Genomic DNA, 22,073 nt, shown 5'->3' on the forward strand with positions numbered 1-22,073 from the left:
TTCAGAGATACTTATTTTGTTCTCAGCTTTTGCCTGAGTATTTTTAGTTTGAATTGTAATTTTAAAACAGTTAATTACATGGAAAAAAAACATGGCGCAAGAAAATAATTAAACTTTGCTTCCAAAATTATGCAATGTCTCAACACAAATCACTTGCTTGCTTTAACAGAGCTGCACATTGTCATGAAATTTTAGGAAATATCTCTCCTCTAAAGAGCACACACAACCAAAAACCAAGAACCTCACTAAAAAATAGCACTGAATACACTTGAACTCAGATGTGCATCACCTCACAGGAATCATATATGAACAGTACCTTCTCTTTCTATATTGGTGGCTTCTTTATAGTAAGATCCTGATACAGGAGGCACCAGCAAAAGAAAACTGAATAAAATTGCATGACATTTTTGCAGCAAATTGCAAAGATTTTTTGGAAAAAAATATGCTTTAAGTAATATAAAGTGCCTTATTAATTCAAAATGGGTTTTAAACAATTTAAGACTGGAGTGTTTATTGTTGCTCAGTGCAATCAGCATAGCTATTCTATAGCTCATTACAAAATAACAGCATGACTAGTGTCAAGTTAGCCCTAGGCAAACATTGCTCCCCATGAACTTCTCCAGGTAACTCCTTTGTAACTGCTACTCCTCATAAAGCAACTAATTCTATTTACATTTTATTTTGCAAAAAGTAAACTAATTCAGTAAAAGACCTTAGGAGCCATAATAAATAAAAGCTGTCAGGTGTTATTAATATTAGCACTGCTCCCATAGGACAGTTCTGAATTCTTCTTTAGGTCACCTTTATTCCAAAACTGCCTTTCAAAAGAGGACAGACTCTTGGTGATGAAAGTCTCTAAGTGCAGGTACAGTACAGAACAGATTCGATATATTACCCCAAAGCCAATTAGGAGCTTATTGCTGTAGCTCCCTCTCAAGTGGAGATAAAGGCATTCTGGAACCTTACAGAAACGTGTTAAAACACAGGCAAACTGGAGTCAATAGGAAGCAATACAGAAAGTAAAAATTGTTAGTATTAAAATCTCTATTCAAAACCATACAGCTATATGATTCCAGTATTAAGGGGTTTTGAATGTTCAGTGGGCTTGAGGATTTTTTTGGTTTTAATATAACAAACAAAAAATACCACCATTCACTTACCCTCATTGGGTGAATATCAGCATATGGAGGCTTTCCTTCAGCCATTTCTATTGAAGTGATACCAAGGGACCAGATGTCTGCCACACAGTTATAGCCAATCTCTTGTATGACTTCAGGAGCCATCCAAAACGGAGTTCCTATAACAGTATTACGTTTTGCCATTGTATCCTGTAATTATATTGTTTATGCAATTAAACCAGAGATGCTTATTTTCAGATTATTTTTATACCAATTCTATATTTTAAATTATCCACCCAAAGATCAAATGGTAGTGACTTCCAATTAAGACCAAACAGATTCAGCCCATGAGCCTACAGAGGCCAAACTGGTGACAATAATCATAAGCCTCAAACTAAAATTTAAAGTGGGATTATCACGCACTTGATACACTGGGTTATAAAAACAAACAACTAAAAACTAAATAGCCCTGCACTACATTAAATACTCATTGTGATAAAGAACGTTAGTTCTGCCACTACCACTAGTGACAGTGACACCTCTCAGACATAAAATTCAAGGCAGAAGACAAACGTGAAAGAACAAGGCTAGGAGCACTAAAGCATTTTTAAATGATCTTTCCACAGTTACTTACTGTTAACTGGCCAGCCACACCAAAATCAGCTAATTTTGCATGTCCCTCGGTGTTAAGAAGGATGTTTCCAGCTTTTATATCTCTATGTATTTTTCTCATGAAGTGCAAGTATTCAAGTCCTTTAAGAGTAGATTTCAAAATAGTTGCAATTTCATCTTCTGTTAGCTGCAAAAAAACATAAAACCATTTTCAGGTATACACGTACAGTCCATATATTTGACCTATTTAAAACATGATCATTTCATAGTGATTATTATAAAGAGCACAATGTTTGATTTTTTTTTAGCAGACCAGAAAAACTTTAAAACTGAAGTTAAAAAAATGAATAAAAAATCAATTATTAAATGCCAACTATAAAGAAAAAAAACATGGTATAGACTTGGTAGGCCAAAATGCTTCTCTTAACTCTAAAATACTGCAGAGTCATATGCCATCACAAATTATACAGTAAGTGCAAGTCAACTGGCAACAAGCTGACAAACATTTCATTACCAAAGAAAACACAACACAGTAAAAAAACTGAGACACATTTTCTTTTATTTGCTTCATAAACAACACAGACTCTTAAGTCATCAGTTAGCAGCTGTTTATCCTCATTGCTTTCTATCAACACAATAGGAACACTCAAGCTCCTGAACAAGTTATCAGAGAAACAGCAAGAGTCTCTTTTTCACATACCAGACCTCCTTGAGAACACCTCAGATTTTCATCAGCATTTTTTCTCAAATAAAAGCAAAAGCACACACATATAATTCATTCCATGTGATGCAATTTCTCAAGGAAATACAAAGAAATTATCCATACAACTGAAATGCCAGTTAATTACAGTACACTGATGCTTTAATATAAGAACTAAACAAATGAACTTGACACATTCTTAGAAATGCAAGAAATGGCAAAACTGAAGATGAATACTCTAATTTGGCTGCAATGCTGGGTTGCATTTTCCCCCTTTCTCTACTTTTCCAATCCTACACAGAAATTAAATTAAGCAATGGCAATTCCTTCCAGTTTCAGTTCTGAAATTGGTAGACATCCACACCTCCCTCCAAAAAACAACCACCACCAAAAGCCTGTAAGAAACAAAAAACCCACTCACGATCACTCTAAGCCAAAAGAGCAAATCAACAACAAGGAAAAAATATTATTAGTCAGCAAGATTATCTGCACTTGAGCTGCTCACAGCAAGTTTTATTTATTTAACAAACAGAACAACTTCCCCATTGCAGCTTCTATCCAATCTCATAAAACCTGGGTGTGGAGCCCAAGAGCACAGTTACACATACATTTATTTAAACAGCAGTGCCAAGCTCCAGTCCTCCTTTCCCTGAAACCTACAGCAGTAATTCACACTCTGTGTCAGCCCTTCCACTGAACAACTGTAACAGACAAACCCTAGCTAAAAACAAACCTTTCTGCCAAATTATTTTTCCAACAAAACAGCTCCTGGATTCAACTCATGGCATAGTGAAGAAGGACAAAGCTAAGTAGCTGCTGCTCAGATTGGCATTGCTTTCAAAAAACTGCATGTGTTGATATACCCAAAGAGTTCCAGAGATTTTATAAACCTTTTCCTATGCAAACAGAGGATGAAACTGATGGTGGTATTAGCTCCAAGCCAAGCAGTTACCGCCTCTGCTGTGCATTATGCATTCCATGCCCACCATTTATCTCTGAGATCTTTCAGTGTTTTTATTCAGCAGCACACTGCTCAAAGCCTTTATTTGTGCTACTTTATGCTGACTGCTGTGTTGCTTCAAAGGACTGTATGCCAGGAGAACTGCAAACCCTGTTCAAGTAAGACAACTTTCCTGGCATTGTGCCATGGAGTCTACCTGATCTGGAGTCAAGCAAGAAGGGACATTAAATCAACTGTAAGATAAACTGAAGTATGGTCGAAATGATATTTGGAGAAAGAGACAATCCTCATGATGTGAGCTAAAAATTCTATGGTGAATCACTAAAACTGATTATCTGCAGACTCACACAGGCAATTTAAACTCTGGCTATTAACAAACACTGTATCATGAATGGTTTAAGACCTGCTGAGTTTAACACTTTCTGCCCAAGCTTTGCCAAATCCACTCAATATCCAAAACAATACAATGTCCTGAATCTCCAAAGACTTCCATGCAGTTAATCCTGAACATGCAACAGAAAATGATCCCGAGCACTGACAAATGTGTAGCAAGACGAGCATACAACTTACTGCCCACTTTCATCTAGAAACAAGTATTATGAAAAATGGTGCTTAGAGGACACAGCAGAGGTCTCTCTTCAATATGTTGTGTTTCCTAAGGAGGTAAATCCCTACCTTAGTTCTTGAAAAAATTACCCACACGGAGACCTTTGGATCATCAGCTCTAGATGGAGAAGTGGTTTTGTAGCTGCATGGCAAAATCTGACTCTCAAAAGGAGAGCTTAAGAGAGTACTGGAACCAAAAGCTAGCACAGAAGCTATGGAGCAAGAATCCAGCAAACCAGAAGAGTTCTGGAGTATTGCAGCCTGATGCCCTATCTGGGGACCCTCAGCAAAGCAAAGCTCTAGCACAGCTAAATGTTACAGAAGAACCAAGCATTTACACATCCAAATACACAGAGTGGTCAGAAAAGCCCAGAGAAGTGAGTATCACCTCTAAGTAGGCAGAGGGCATGAGTCGTGTTTATCACGAACAGCAGTTACAGGGAAGCACAGAACAAAAGAAGGGAGAACAGATACACACAGTTCCAAGACACATCAATCCCAACTTCAGACATCCTAGATTCATCCACTTGTGCTCCATATAATCATCATCTATATAACATGATGCAGTCAACTAAAATTACTCCTGCTTATACTATTGCTAGACATGGCCAAGTATGTGCACAATAATACTGAGACAAAATGCTGGGCTTTAATACCTAATAATATTTAGAAGCATGCAATGAATTTCCAGCCTTACTCAAGCCAAGAAAGTGCACTCACCTTCCCTAGACAAAATTACCTTTTCAGAAAATAATGCACTGCCATATTGAACTTTATTATGCAATGACTACAAAAAAAAGTATTTTAGAAAGTATTTCAAAATCATTAATTTCATTATTTTTGTGCAATTTAAACTTTTTGCAGAACACATAGCATCTATGCATAAAAGTGAAAGCACATAAATACGATGTTCTCCACATGAATACTTCTAAACCCAGAAACATTATGGAACTATGCAGTATAGCAGCTGAGCCATACATACACCATTTCTTCCCTTACTGGATGCACTAAGCATTGTAAAAAAAGTTCCACTTATGTTGTTCCTGTAGACCAGAACCATCTTGTGCAGGTGTTTTTGGACACGTTCATGGTATTTAAGTATTTTGTACACTGCCTGCCAAAAAGCAAATGGTATCCTGGCTGCATTAGACAAAGTTGCCAGGAGGTGCAGGGAGGTGAATGATCCTTCCCCTCTGCTCCACATTGCAGAGGCCACACCTAGAGTGCTGGGTCCACCTCTGGGCTCCTCAGTACAAGAGACATGGACACACCAGAGAGAGTTCAACAAAGGACCACAAAGATGATCAAAGGACTGGAATATCTCTCCCATGAGGACAGGCCGAGAGCTGGGACTGTTCACCCTGCAGAAGATAAAGCTCACGGGGAATTTTTTTAATGTATGCAAATAACTGAAGGGAAGGTGCAAAGAAGATGAAGTCAGGCTCTTTTCAGCGGTGCCCAGTGACAGGAGCACAGGCAATGGGCACACTCTGAAATACAGGAGGTTCCCTCTGAACAGCAGGAAACTTTTTACTGTGAGCATGACTAAGCACTGGAACAGGTTACCCAGGGATATTGTGGAGTCTCCCTCCTTGGAGACCATGCAGACATGGCCCTGTGCAGCCAACTCTAGACGGCCCTTCTTTAGCAGGCTGGTTGGGCCAGATGACCTCCAGAGGTCCTTTCCAACATCAACCATTCAATGATTCTGTATTAGTATTTTTTACAACTCCATACAACAAAATTAGGTGCATTTTACACCAATTTGAATAAATCATGGGGTGGTTTGTTTTAGCTGACTTGTCTACATTTAAAGTTTGAATGCCACCCCAAAATAAAAAAATTCCAAAATATATCTTAATATATTATATATATATATATATATATATAAAAATACAACTTACTAAGGAATAACTAAGTCATGTCTTATACTGCAAGTATGTCTGAACTGTCTGAACAAAAAGCAGGTTATGTGTTCCTAAGGAGGTAAAATCACTAGCTTTAGTTCTTGAAAAATTAGTGGCTGAGGTCTGTGCTGACTGAAAGCCAGGCAGGGTTATTCCAATTTACAAAAAGGGCACGAAGGAAGACCCAGGAATCAACATATCTGTTAGTCTAATCTCAGTTTCTGCAAAACTAATGGAAAACATCACATTAGATACTACTGCAAGGCTTTGAAAGCACAATGAAATCACCAAGCACTGTCAACATGGGTTCATAGAGGGAAAGTCCTGTTCAATTTGATACCCTTCTATGATAACGCAGTGAATGAAAAGTAAGTGGTGGATACTAGATTTTACTTAAGTAAGGCTTATGATACTGTTACTCACAGTATTCTTCTGCCAGATGACCATATACACAGTGATCTGGAGGCTGAAGGGCAGGGCTCAAAGGGTTGTAGTGAATAGGGCTACATGTGGCTGGTGACCTGTCACGAGTGATATACCCACAATTCAAGGGCCAGTTCTATTTACTATTTTTATCAATGATCTGGATGCAGGAATTGAATGCACCATTAGCAAAGTTCTCCGAGGATACCAAAGTGGGAGATGCTGTTTGAACAAAAAGCCTTGCAGAGGGATTTGGAGAGAATGGAGCACTGGGCAATGATTAACAGGATGAAACTGAACAAGCCTGAATGACAGATTCTATGCCTGGAATGGAGAGATACAGGGACAAGCATAAACCGGGAGAGAAATGGCTCAGGAGCAGCCCTGCAGGAAGGGATCTGGGTGTGCTGGTCAGCAGCAGGCTCAGTAGGAGTCAGCAGTGTGCCCTGACAGCCCAGAGGACAAATCCCTTCCTGGGGTGCATCAAACTCAGCATCACCAGTCGGTCACAGAGGTGACTGTCCCGCTGTACAGCCTTGGTGGGCCTCACCTTGAGCTCTGGGTGCTGCTCTGGGCCCCTCAGCTGAAGAATGAGGGTAAAGGATGTGAATGTGTCCAGAGGAGGACAGCAAAGGTGGTGAAAGGGCTGGAGGCAGTGTCCTGTTTGAAGGGACTGGGGACTTTGGGCTTGCTTTATTTGGAGAAAAGGAGGCTGAGGGGTGACCTCACAGATCTCTACAGCTTCCTGAGGGGGGGACAAGGAGAGGGATATGCTGAGCTCTTCCCCTTGGTATTCAGGGATAGGACATGTGGGAATGGTTCAAAGCTGCACCAGGGGAGGTGTAAACTGGACATTAGGAAGCATTTCTTTATTGAGAGTGGTCAAACACTGGAACAGGCTTCCTACAGGTGGTGGACACCCCAAGCCTGTCACTGTGTAAAAGGCATTTGGACAAAGCCCTTAATAACATGCTTTTGGTCAGCCCTGAATTGATCAGGCAGTAGGACCAGATAACCACTGTAGGACGCTTCTAACTGAAATATTGTTTTCTGTTCTATTCTGGTTTTCTCTCTATGATGAGTATAGCAGTTAACCCCATCTGGATTTTACAATGTATTCCATCATTCTAAACTTGCATAAAGAGGACATACAGACATATTCCTGAATACAGATTACCTAAATGCATCAACACCTTATGTTTTCGTATTTACCAGATAGGAAAAAAACTATTTTGTTGGGAAATATTGAAATTTTTTTTTAAACGTGACAAAAAATAACATATAGTTCGTCTTTACATCATAGAGGCTAGCTGACATGTAAACTAATGCAAACCTGATGAAATTTGGGGAAAAAAAATGCAGGCAGACACATTTTTTAGCCTACCAACTGTTGGAAGCAACAAGGGACCAAAGTGCATAAAAACAGATCCAAAGCTTCTACAACTATTCATTTATTCACAAAACCTCAAATAAATTCTTAAAATCCACATCAAAAACGCTTCCTAATTATGTATCCTCCCTTCTTTACTCTAAATCATAATCTGTTTTCATAAGCATGGTGAAAAGTCACTATATAGGTAGTATAGTGTGTGTGTCCCTACAAGCGACTTTCAACATACAAACAGCTAAGTACAGAAAGAGACCATTACATGCTTTGTCACAGCACACAACTTGCCATCTACTCAATGGCCAGTACTCTCTGGTTCTAGAGGTAGCTGGATATTGACATACAAGCAATGCCATTGAAAATCACAACACAGAACCATTAAAAGAAACAAAACTAATTCGTATTAATATAAAATTATGTTCCAGTCAGTGTTGCTATCCTGATCTAGATGTATGGTTCTTATACTATACTATTGCTGATCAATCTGTATGGGCAGTATCTTTCCTGTAGAAGAGTTGGTCTACTTCATTCTGAGCTTTTAAACGCACGCCATCCTTCTTTCATCAGCACAGCTCTATACCTTGCACCTTAGTATAATTTCACAGTCATAATCTTTCTGCTTTGTTTCTGATTTCCATTCGTGTCAAGATCCTCACTTAAACCTTGTGGAACACTAATCGGTTTGGTATCTTTGGCTAGTTCTAATCCTGTATGCTGTCCCTTTGATGGGTTGGTGCTACCCTCTAAATATGATTCAGCCACAGAGCAGTTTCTAATGCTTCACCATCAAAACCACATGCAGATTATATATCAAAAAGAATGTGAATAATAAAGGTGAACAACTCTACAGCCTACATAAAATACATTAGACACAAAGCCAATCTCTAAAATCAAAATCTGGAGCAAAGCAGCAAATTCCAGTGTTCCACATCTATTAGGAGACCAGCTAATTCACATATTTATATCTAGCTGACTATGAATGCCACACACAAGGGGGACTGAGAGGTACATTCATCAAGTTCATCACACACTACCTAACCCATGCAGCTGTTGGGACAACTCATCTACAGGTTCTCTGCGCAGTCATTCTCCTTCCTGAGGCCCCTCTAAAGGGGTCTGGGTCAGCTGAATTGTTTTAACTGCCTAAGTCCATTCCCAGCTGCTCTTTTTACACTAATACATGCACATTAAGTCTGATGCTTTCAGGAAGTATCAGATTACTGCATCTAAACACTCTGATTAGGTTGAGCACATCGGATAGGTCCACTCTCATGACAAATAAAGGAGCCATTCTTCCACCAGAAGCTATGAAGCTCAAACATTACATCCTATCAGAATCTCACACCTCTCCTATTCTTCATTTACATGAAAACAAGGCTGGACTAACAAAAAACCCGAGGTGCAGGAGAGATGGGCAAATAAGGAGGGGAGAAGAATGACAGTTACCACAATACCCTTGCCATTTGTAATACTTGACATCTAACTTGGGAATTAAGGCAGAAATCTTCAGAGAGAAAAAGATTTGTTACAGATACAGTTCTAGCCTGAAGCCAATTTTAGATTCTAGTTCCCACTACCTGTTACAAACTACACGGTCCTGAAATCACTTTCCTTGAGCCTCCCTTTCAGGGCAACTACACTTCAGACTTCTTTTTTAAAGCAGATCTGTAGGCTATGTGTGAAGACAGTGCTCTTCAAACAAAATCACAGTCTCTGTCTTGGAGTAAAGTACCAAATCATGACATTACTTATGAAAAGAAGGTTTGGTCTAAGACTTTCAGATAATCTCTGCTTAATCCTATAACTAAGGAGACACCTCAACATTACAGTAATAGAGTAAGAACTCACTACCATAAGAGAATTACCAGTGCTACTAGAGTATAACAACTTAGGCATAAGATCATAAGAGAGGCGGCAAGAGTTGTTATTACTGAGCCTAAGTCATGCTGCACATAAAATAATACAGAAAATATGTTGCAATAAACATAAGAACAAATATTCACTGTATAGGTGACCATCAGTGTTGGTATTTTTTAAGATTTGTTTTTCACTACATAATCCCAGTAACATAACTTTCATAATATTTCTTGAATATAATATGCAAGAGACCATATCTTCTCTTTTCCTTAAATTAGCATTTTTGTACTGGATAATTAAAGATAGTGCTAACACATTTCTTCTCTCTGTAGTTTGAAAATTACTATAGCCTAGCAGCAACACAAAATTATCTAAAACATATCTAGTGGCTCATATGAAAAACGATTTTGGGAAATCTCAGGTGTCTCCCATGCTTAACATTAGCTAACATTAATACATAGGCACAGGGAGATCAAAAACTGATCAGAATATGGAGTCAGACTCCTCAGCCCTTCATTACCATGTTCCAGCTTCCTGTAAGATATCTATGAAGTACTGAACCAAATGTTGAGCACAACCTTAGAAGCAATGCAGAAAAGTACAGAACCTCTTTAGCACTGTAGTAAGTGCAGATTTTAACTATGATTTAGCAACACATACATTGACACGTCTACACACAGCGGTGATCAGCACCAATGTAGTCAGTTTGGTTTTTCAAAGTCCTCTTCTGACAAGAATAAAGTTAAGAACTGTGAATAAGGTCAAGAACTTCCCTGGAAGCCCTTACCACAGGTCTGCTAAAACAATACAACTGTATGCCTTTCTGACAGGAAGCACTTATCCAACTTGTCACTGTTTAAAACCAACCTCACCATTGCATAGAGCACATCTGCAAATAGATCACTTGGCTCACAAACTACATGCCTGTTCATAACATCCCCACTGGTTCTGACAGCATCACCAAGAGAGACCTTGAACAATCTTACAAGTGAAGAAAGAGCTGGTTGAGCATAAAGGACAACCTCCTCAAAGTATGAAAACAGTCCTTCCTGACGTGCAAGGTAAGTAAACACAGCAGGAACCCATCTTGAATGAACGAAGAACTCCTAACCGAGCTAAAGTGCAAAAAACATGGCATACAAAGAGCAGGAACAGATTACTAATGATAAATAAATGAGCACTGCGTGGATATAAAGGAGTTGAATTACAAAGGCCAAAAAGAGGGCGGACTTGAATCTGGACAGTGAAACAGAACAGCAAGAAGATTGTATTGGTCTATATGCAGAGAAAAAGGGGAAAGGAAACATAAGAAAGATTTTGTATTGAGTGTTCAATCTATTGACAAACTATGCAGAAATCTCCCAACCATGTTCCTTACATCAGCCTTTAGTAGGGTTTCTCTGGATCTCAATTGTCTCTGCCTAGTAGGAAAACTGGACAAGTTAGGAATTACTCCAGTAAATTGGACAAACACAAGTCCATGGGAGCAGATAAAACACATCCAAAGGTGCCAAGGAGCTGGCTAATGTCAACTCAAGATGACTATTCATCAACTTTAAAAGGTTACAGCAATCAGGGTGTCATCTTCAAAATGGGCAAGAAGGACCTGAGGAACCACATGCTGATCAGCTCATCTTCAGGCCCCAGGATATTATGGGGTGAATCCACAGAGAACCTAATTTTTAGACACACAAAAGATAAAAAGGTGACTGGAAACAGGCAGCATAAGCTGACCAGAAGGAAATCATGCCAATGTAACCTGGTCACCTTCCTATGAGGATGAAGAGAAAGACGAAGATGTCATTTTGTTTGACTTTACAAAGGCTGTTGGCAGTCTTCAAAAGATGTTTTTAACTAAATCTGGGGAATCATGGAGAAGATGTAGAAGAACAACCAGCTGGACTGCCAGGCTCAGCAGTGGTTCATAATGTAACCAAGAGCCAGATAGAAGCAATGTTCTCAGAGACTGATCATAGGGTGAATACTCCCAACATCTTGATCAACAACCTGAACAACAAGCAAGAACACACCCCATCATGGTTTGTGGATGACATGAAACAGGGTGGAAACAGTCAATACACTAAAAGACAGGGCAGGGCTGCCATGTAGAGGGATCTCAACAAGCTGGAAGAATTAGCCTGACAACAAATCTAGTAGCTCAACAAAGTCAACAGAGTCCCACACCAGGAGAGGAGAACCCCATGTCATGACCAGTATGGACTGACAATCAATGTGGCAGTGAGCACTCCTGCAGGAAAGGTTCTGGGTGGCTCCAGAAGACAAGCTGAACATCAGTCAGCAACATCAGCAATACACCCTAACCATACACTGGCCTTCATTAGGAAAGCACAGACAGGTCAAGTAAATATTCCCCCTTATTTAGCACTTGTGAAGCCAAATCTGGAACACTGTGCCCAGTTCCAGGCTGCTACAAAAGACAGGCTGACAAATTGGAGAGTCCAGCTAGAACTGGACTAGAGGGGCTAGAACAAACCAAAACAATCCTCACTGAACATACAAGAATAACTAAGTTCACAGAGCTGGAGAAAGTGACTGTTGAGTCTCCCACCTTTCAGATTGTTAACACTGATCTGAACAAGGTCCTAAACACTAACTGGACTTCCTTCCTTGGAAGAGTAGATTCACCTAGCTGATTTCCAGAGGTCCCTTTCAAATTAAAATTATCACTTATTCCAAATCAGTGGCACACTGTTCACCTCCTTCCCTACCATCTCTAAAATAAACATCCAAATTCAAAAGAGTAACCTTTCACCTGCAGTTTTTCTACATTTCCTCCACTTTCTCACCACAATAATATATAGCAATAAACCCATCTAAAATTTAAAAAGATTCTTTTATTGTAAAATAAAATATATGTGGAAGACCGTAATGAAACTTGGCTTAATTCCTTGAATGGAGACAAATTTTATTGCCCAGATGATAACTTTATATGCAGAGAGTTTGACTCAAACTGGAAATACATTAAAAATTTAGCTGATATTTCTGGCTCTCCAAGGCAAACAATGATGGGGTTCTTTTGAGGGGAAAGAGCAGTGTGAGAAGGCAATAAGGCTAAACTTCCACCCTTTATTACAACAGGAATAAGATTTTCTGTGTTTTGCGATACAAGCTGTATACAGGGTACCAATAGATGACTGACCTGATTAAACATTCATTTAAACAGCTACCTTTTATTGCAAGATTTTATTGTAAATTTCTTTATATTCTGTGTTTACATGGTCATTTTATTGTTTGAGCAACTTAAAACTGCCCACAAAATGAACTCCAATGTTTTATGCACCTGCAATTGGGTAATCTAAGTAAGGAAACTATAGAAATTATCCAGGAAGCTAATTCTCCCTAGAACTGACTTGAAGATGTTCATGTCACTAGTTAACAACAGTATTTCTTTTAATGAAAAGAGGAAGGTCAGATAAAGTCTGGGAAGAGATAATTCTGTCTTCAGAGCAATTGTTATAGTATTTTATAAACAAACACCGGACTTCAGAGGATGTATAATTTAATAGCATATTATTCCACACTGAGTGAGCATGATATGCTAACACTGTAGAAAAAGGGCAAAGAGAGAACAACAAGTGTATCCCAAAGCACATTTACCAGAGGATGCTGCATAGCCAATCTTCATTTTGAAACTTTTGAAACAAAAACACTGTATTTGCATGTAATATATACATAGTTATTTTGGAAATGGGTGAACACCAGTGTAGCTCAAGCTTCCTTTGCTTTAATAAAAATTAGCCAACACATAACGCACGTCTTATTTCTGGCACATAAAGATTTTTCAACTCAGGGAAAAACAGTAATTTTCAAGAACAAATTTCCAAGCAGATGAATACAGTTTAATGCAAGGCTGAAAGAAAGGTCTATCATCCTGAGAGTCAGACAGTACAACCCATTTTTTAAGGAACTTAAAATGCTACCTTAAAGAACTAAGGAAAAATAATTCCCAGTATTTATGTAACAGTCAATCACTCAGAACCACGGTAAGGATTCTATTAGACAAGCACTGAGTAATCTCTGTGTTACATTGCAGAAGCTTTGTAAGGCTGTGCTTTGTAAGGCTAAACACAGAATAAGGCAACCAGGATGTTTGTGATCAAGTTCTTTCCTCCTTTTCCTCAGCCTGGCTGCAGAGAAAAGTAATTTAAAAATGTTGGCCTAAAGATCAGTCTCTGAATAATAACACAGCTGATTAGCCCATTGAGTCAATTCACCACCTGGAAGGCCCATTGACAGAACATGGTCAGCAGCACATCCAGGATGGACTTGTCCATGGTCACCAAGATCAGATAAGCAAGTGAGCCAGCATAGAAGGAATTTCAATCTTTGTTTATGGACAGCCTGGCTATTAATTACTCCATGTGGGCTCAACTGAGGAAGTTATACTGCAATAGACACTACTTAAACAAAAAATAGAAAAGGTACTTGGCCCTAGATAGCTGCTTTACAGCTGATAATCACATGTACTTTAGTGCAGCAAAGACCTACAAATCGAGACTATTTTAACTGTGAAATTACTGAGAAACATGACTGCTTAAATCTGCAAAACATCTTTACAAGCAAAATGCCTTTAGCCTGGATAACAAAAGATTTACCCTGGATCCCCATGGTAACATACAGAGAAAGCGAATCCAGTAAGACATTTAAATACAACATCCAGAGACTTGGATACACTATTCACTTGAATTAGTGGAGCTTAAAGACATGAAAATATTACTTAGCTAAGAAATTGTGGCAGAAGCTAATCATTAAGAGTACATGAAGCACTATATACGTAACTGATAAACTGGCATGTAAAGGAAGTAATTTTAGATACAAAATGCAGAATCTCTGGACCCAACTCCACACTACCTGTGCAGCTCTCCAATCCTACACTTGTCACTTACAATACTGACCCAAATAAGACAGGTTTGTCTGATAAACCTACAACATAGCCACTACCTGGTATATTTCAGCCAACTGAACTTGGTCCCCAAAGAGTCAGGATTAGAATGACTCAGTTAATCATGATCAGTGGATGAGCAAGTGCATTCTTAATTACCATTAGAGAGACAAGGTTGGTTATGTGTAAATATTCTCCCTGATGTTAAGAGCAGCCAGTAAGGCTTAGAGTGTTGCTTCACACTGTAATTACCTCATTCTATTGACACTGAAAGTCAGTCTCACACCTTCTCTTCCTTCCCTTTCCGCACTGCTCATTCCTAATGCCTCTCTTGCATCAGATCAAGCCACTGTGCTGCCATAATAAGTCCAGAGTTAGCTCATGAGAGGGTGGGGAGGACAGACTAGAGAGGAAGTTCCCCCATCATATCATCAAGCTTATCAAAGATCACCCTACAGCCACAGACAATCACTGCATCTGAGGCACAGAAAAGGCAGGAGGAACAAATCAGTCAGGTTGGAGGACAACAGCAGAACTGCCCTTCCTGGCAGCAACCCACAGTTTGACTGCACAAGATACACATACCTCCCAAACCAATTTCTGAGAAAAGTAGACTAAACTAGATCTAAGCTCTGTTGCCCAGGAGTGATGAATACCACACCCCAGATGAGCTAACAAGCATCGTGAATTTGCTGAAGTGCTGCTGATCTGCCTGGCACACTAGAAGACTCCAGGCAGAATTCCAGGGGTCCATTTAACTTCAAATTAGTGTCTTAGGCCTCTTGGACAAAAACCTGCTCTTGTCAAGCTGAAAACTTCTCTATATGAATAGGCTCCGAACAGTCACTAAAAACTACCCTAACTCTGAATTCTGTTTCCCTTGGTTTTGGTCCATTAGAGCAAAGCCCAGTGTTGTTCACTTTCTAGACAAACACAACTTTTGAAAAAGTAGGAGAACCACAAAAACAGAAAAAGATGATCAACAAATTCGTAGAGACGAGCAACCAGGGCAAATACATATTCATGTTTCCTCCCCAAACAGGAGGAGAAATCCACCTTTTCCTATGACTTAATTTAATAATTATCATAGAATCATTTAGGTTGGAAGAGACCTTTAAGATCAAATCCAAATGATAATCCTAATAACCACTGAATTAAAGGGTTCTTACTTCAACTTTCTCAATTTCTTTTCCTTAAATATGAAGAAGCAGGAAATAAACTTTTCCTTGGCCCAGCCACAATCTTCATTTGACAATTTAGGAAAGTTACAGAACACATAACTCTATGTGCCTGACTGTATTCAGTAACTATTCTGACAAAATAGGGAACAACTCTCTCCTTGTTTGCAAGTGAAGATACTTATTTTCTTCTCATAAAACCATTTCCTATTTCCATTTAATGAATAAATAAATAAATAAAATGTAAGGCCATCAACAGAATGCTTGAGTACTTCAAGCAGCTTCATTCCAGTAATAAGAGTCACAAGCTTCCCATCACACAGAGTCTGGGTGATCAGGCCACTGTTCCACAAAGAGCAAGAAAATTCAAACAAGTCCAAAGACACTGCCTAAATCTTCCAAAACTTGCAAGACAGAGGCATAGCAAGGGAGAAACGGAGACATTTACTTTGCTTATTTTTTTGTTACAGGCGCTACAACACTCCCTATTCTACACCAGAATGAGAATTCTGTGTAGCCTGGTAGCCCGCCTGAATGTAAGTACATGCCAAGTAAACTGTGATAGTTGTCTGCTTCACCTCCCCAGAGATCTGAAGCACAAGGACTTCCTGCTCTAGTCATTACACATTTGAGAGCAGTCACAGTCATTTTTTCCTGGTCTTATTTAGCTGCCTTTTGAAAATCAACTCTCAGCATCTACAAGAACTTTTATAACTATACAGTGACCCTCATCATCATGTGCGAAGAAAAAATTTTTGCTTTGCATCGCCTGCCACAAGTGATCTCTTGTTTTGTAATAAACAGTGAGATACCCATATATCTTACTCTTCTTTACTCATGGTTTTCAAAACCTTTCACCTTTCACCATGTCTCTCTCTCCAGGTACCTCTTCTCATCACAGAAATACCCAAATGCACTTGGTATCTGCTTCTAGAGAAGTAGTCTTTACTTCTGATCACCCTTGCTACCTCCTTTAACTTTCACAGTTCTGCGGTGTCCCTGGTACCAACTGTAATCGCTGACAACCACTTTACTTATTCAACTATTTCTAAAAGTTAAGCTGAAGTGCTCATGAACCTGAATATAAAGACTTTGCCTTCCCCACCAAGCCAAATGTATTTCTTCACATTTACTTGTACTGATTCTCTCAGTACCACAAAGCCTTTCAAGTCTTTCCCAGTTTCAACCACTAGGAATATAACCTCTCTCACCAGTATTTCTACCCTCTTTCTGAAACAGGATAGCATAGACCCATGGAGTAGGCCAAAAATAACCACCTACACCCTCTTTTTTGTATTTAAAACAATTACCCACCTGTGACAGAACTTCCCATTTACTCCAAATTACAGGTGTACTAGCTTGAAGAGCCTCTGGTGTGGAAGTCGGTCCATAAACATTTCAGCACATCCAACCAACTTTACACCAGCCAGCATTAATTGCATCCTTACAACTCCTTTACAGAACTCTACTAGCCATGCATGCCATGACTTGCCTTTACAAAAGCTTTATCACCAGTATCTATGTATCGAGTGATTATTCTGTTTCATACAATTCATGCTATTTAATCATATAGACTTTAACCACAAACAGCAGTAGAACAGGTAGTCTGTCTGATCATAAGTATGCATTTGCTCCAAGACTCCAATATCTCTTCCCCTCAAATCTTTAATATATCTGCTATGTCAATATCCTACAATAGATGTAAGAAAAACTAGATAACCTGATTTTACGTAAGTACACGCACATCCACATGTACACCTTTTTTAAAATAAAAATCAAGCATTTTCTGTCAATGCGCAAACAAGAAGTTTGCTCCTTTTTTTTCTAAATTCTGTTTTAAATGGGCTATGGTTTGTTTTGGTTTTTTAAATTCTGAACTAGCTTGTGCCATTTCTTATTGGAGCTACTAATCCTTGGATAATACACAACTGCAAGAACATCAGTTTTGGAGACTGCAGAACTCCAGCAATCTCACATTGGTTTTGGCTTCTCCCTAGCCACCAGTTCAACATTGCAGGAGCCCTGATACAAGCCACCTTTGCCAAAGGGGCTACCTTTAGTCTTGACATCGCCTCCACTTCCTAATAAACCTGATTCCATTTTCCTTTATGTCTTGTTTTCTAGGCCTTTTCTCTCCTTTACTTTCCCCCTCTGCTCCCAAGTAAGGTGCAAGGAACATTTCAGGGAGTATTTACAAAATGTGAAGCCCAGCAAGCAGTGTCACCTCAGAGTATTTGTTGGTAAAAAGAACCTCATGTTACAGCCCAATACTGAAAACAGTGGACTCAAAGGAATTCCAGGTTGTTTGACACCTACAAAAAACACTCTTCAGAGAAGCTGTTTCTTAATTAGAACTATCAAAACCTGCTTCCTACAGGCTTCCATTGTATTATTGCTGTTATAAGTCCATTAAGACACTTCCATACAACCCTCATTTTGGTTCCCTTGTACATTCCTTAATTTTCATCTCTTCCCCTTCTCATTCCTTGAGTAATGCCAGTTACTTCTCATGCTCCCCAACTACTGAGTGAGAGCGAGACAGTTTTTTGCCTGTTTCCAAACTATGCAGCTACTAAGTGGCTGCTGACAGACTGTAAGGTGGAAGGGTGTAGGGGAAAGAAGCCACAGTTTTGCCTTCTACAGAGCAGTAATTTCCAAGAAATTCCCAAGATCTTCGTATTTCAAAATGCATTTGCTTCTGCTGGTGATCATTCCACAGAGGAATGCACAAAGACAGTCAGCAACTGCATGAGCTTGTTTCCTGGGAACCAAGGCACAGATAGGCCCCTTGGCATCAGCCAAGATCTTGTCTTGTAACTCCAACTTTTATTCAGGTTTCTAATCTTAATTCACAAGTTGATTTTAAGAAGTGCTACTTCTTAAAATTACTTAAAAAAAAAAAAAAACTCACCGTTTTATTACGCAGTCTAATTATGTCTGAAACAGAGCCAGCTCCACAATATTCCATAACAATCCATAGATCTGTGTTCTTAAAGTAGCTGCCATAGTACTTGACAACATAAGGACTAGATGGAAAAAAAAAGTTAGGTAAATAGATGAATTCTTAGTAGAAGAAAAAAAAATCACCAGCACACCTGTTGTTAAAAACTATGGTTTGACACAGTCAAAGAGCAAGTGCAACCAAATACATTTTAAATCTGTAATTAGCTTGACCAATGCCTTGTTAGAATAAATTCTGGTTACTTAATAAAATTATAAAGGCACTACTATGTATGTAAGTTTTCAGCAATCTTCAAATAAAGACAGTTTTCCCAAACATCAGTCATCTGATAGAAAGCTTTGTTTTTCCCTCCTCTAAGGCCTCTCTTGAATGTTTCTCTTCTTAAAAAGACTGCCTTGTTTTCTTCTCTCCTGAGCAAAATAACATGGAAACTCGCCCAGGTTTTCCCAGTTTTGCAAGCATCAATTTATTTCAAGCACAGAGCTAGACTTTCATATTAAAGAGAATTTAATGTTGGTTGGAAGCCTTCTGGATTTGCAAATGCATTTTCATACTGAAGTGTCCCATGTGAAGTGATAGTATTGTCACAAACAGAACATACTGCCTTGCTACTCATCAGTTTGTCACTTGACATAATGCTTCCTTGGAGCCACTTGCAAAAGAAAGGCAGAAACAGATGTAGTAAACATAAAAAGGATCATCCTTCAGAAGTTATTAGATGGTGTATTTATGGAAATAAAAGACTGAAAGTTTGAGGTGGGGTGTTTTGCAGGAACTTAAACAAAGAAGGCTACAGTTTGATTGTCATCTATCTCCCACAAAGTGAGGAAGTGCAATACTGAGATTTCAGACAGTGGTTTCTCATCAGAACACCTACATTGCGGGGTGGAACAAACACCATTTTGTTGTGGAGCAAAGAACTGTATTTTAGGATCAGCATTTCTGGCAGCAACATTCTTTATATCAAAAACTGATAGAAGAAGAAGAGAGGAGTTATGGTTGCCTCCTGCAACATGATACTATCTTTACGAAAAGACAGGTTAACACTATCAAAAACCTATTTCATTTAAAAGCAACTGTTAGCACTAAATGAATTTGCCTTTTCAGAAGGAAAGGTGGGTCAGTCTCCTCCTAACTAGTCTAAATGTCTATCATTTACAAGCACGACATACTGATCTTGCTCCTTATAAACTCATGAAGTGAGGAAGGCTGTATTACTTTTAAACAAAACCCACTGATTTTTGTGACCATCTCTTACCACACTTATCCTATGCTAGTATTCCCAGCAACAACTGGGTGTTATTACCAATCAGGATAAGGTGATTTTTCAAAACATCAAGTGCTGTACAATCTCAAAACACTGTTCATATTTGCCTAAAGACTAATGCTAATAAATCTGATTTTGAAGTTGCAGCCCAAAACTCAACAGACAGAAAATGCGAAGTAATTTCTGCATCCTCGCATCAAGGCTTCCATTTCTACAAGACCTGCAATCGTAAGATACAGCATTTGTGAACAAGTCTAAGGTAACAGTCCACCAGCACTATTACATGATTGTTCACTTTTTAAAAGGTATGTTCCTGCATGAAAAAGGCAGCCAAGAGAATACTGTTCTGGCAGTTAACTGCTAGCCATGAATTTTCTGCTAGAAACATCTTTATCAATCTTCTGAAACAGGTAACTCAGAATTTCACAAAGCCTAAGACATTTAAAGGAAACAGTAACCTTTTGCCTTAACAGCGCAAGCAAAGTGAAGCAAGCATGGAGAATTCTAAATAGAGGCCAGCATTTACTCTTTCAACAGTTTCTGTTACGTACACTATTTGTACTTCCTTCAACCCAAACTAAGGAGGAGGTTTACAAAGTGGTTCCTTTAATTAAAAAGCCTATGTTGGACAATTTACTTTTCCATAAAAAAGTTTTTGGTGCTTATATTTTAGCTATTTTCATAAGTACAAATACATTTTCACATAGACTCTTAAAATGGGAACAGGAATGTCATACCTACCTGTCACATTGCTGCATTATAGAGATTTCTTTAATTATTTCTTGAAGATCTGACTCCACGGGGACCTGTTTAATTGCTACAACTTGTCCAGATTCTTTGTGTATTGCTTTAAACACGCTACCATAAGACCTAAAAATAAGAGGCAATTTTTTTAAAAAACAAGACAAACTGCCCCTGATTTCCATTATGCACAAAAAGTCACAGAAGCCATATGCTCATGCAGAAGTTTGAGGGTTTTTCAGGCTGCAAAAAGATCAGTCCTACCAGGACCTCAGGAAAGACTGAAGAACGCACCTTTGTCAAGATTTAGAGTTTCTAATTCCATTACAGGTGCAAGTACATTTGCTGTGTTAACAAACAACAGACATCAAAAATGCATAAATATATTAGGGAAAGTGTGAAAAATTACTGATGCATGCATTTGCTTTAGAAGTAAAGCTTGTCTATAGAGGCATTCCTTATGACATTTACAGTCACTCTCTCTGTAACTTAATATTCCAACATACGCTTTACGTATTGTTTCCCTCTGATCCTGTGCCCCTGTAAATAGCTGTACTTACCCTTCACCAAGCTTCTCCAGAACATCAAAGACTTCTTCAGGCTGCTTAGTTAAACTATCTTCACTTAGCTTTTTCAGTTTGCTAAAAGACAGACAAAAGTTATTTATTTGTTTGGGGGAGAAAGAACCCAAGCAAATTTTCACACAAGTGAGCAGACAGAATAAATTATTAAAAAGAAAACTATATTCCAATGAAAATAAAATACTTAATGTGCAGCAACAAAATTTTAATCAACTATCATATAAGATGAATAAAGTTATGACAATTTTTGTCTTTATCAGTTTCCCACAAATGTTTTCTAAATTCAAAGCAGCATGGGACCAATTCACTCTTCAAACCACTTCCTTTGCTAAAGCAGAAACAGACAAAGAATACAGGAAAGTTTACCTTCCCTCAAAAAACAGTCAGCATGCAAACACATGCCCCTTATTGCCTATAGGATGCCACATTGTTCTCTAATTATAAACCAATCCTTCACCCACATGAAATACTCAGTTTCTAAATTGTACCACTCATCAGCCAATGAATAACATCATGAAAAGCAGAATTCTGAAGTCAAGATGATTCTGGGAGCATATAGTAGCACTTCCCAGGTAGCAGCAGAACACTGAAATTCCAAGAGCTGAGTACTGTAAGAGCTGTTTGGGCAGCTTCTCTTGCATCTTTGTGAATGTACATAGGGACAGGAGGCAACAAAATCTCAAATTACATAACACCACCATATTTTGCCCTTAGTTCTCTCTCACACAGTCTCAAATCACTCAGTAACACCCTGTGATTTCTTCCAGCACTTTCAACCTCCTTTTACTACCATTTGTTGCCCTTTACAAGCAGTCCTAGCCTTTCCCTGGTCTCTAGCATTCCCAGCTATCTAGCCCCCCAGACTCCTGG

The 22,073-nt window shown here is 38.8% G+C and overlaps 1 protein-coding gene across 1 annotated transcript in view; it reads right to left on the reverse strand.

Moving 5' to 3' along the window:
* The window catches only part of STK3 (serine/threonine kinase 3), a 130,964-nt gene that overhangs the window by 102,655 nt on the left and 6,236 nt on the right, over nt 1-22,073 (reverse strand). The window contains exons 2-6 of the mRNA XM_082296100.1: nt 21,183-21,263; nt 20,623-20,751; nt 18,564-18,678; nt 1,753-1,917; nt 1,161-1,328 (exon numbers count right to left, since the gene is read on the reverse strand). Coding sequence (XP_082152226.1) covers nt 1,161-1,328; nt 1,753-1,917; nt 18,564-18,678; nt 20,623-20,751; nt 21,183-21,263 — 658 coding nt within the window. The remainder of the gene's footprint in view (nt 1-1,160; nt 1,329-1,752; nt 1,918-18,563; nt 18,679-20,622; nt 20,752-21,182; nt 21,264-22,073) is intronic.

Source organism: Coloeus monedula, assembly GCF_965178545.1.
Source record: "Coloeus monedula genome assembly, chromosome: 1".
NCBI classification, from domain to species: domain Eukaryota; kingdom Metazoa; phylum Chordata; class Aves; order Passeriformes; family Corvidae; genus Coloeus; species Coloeus monedula.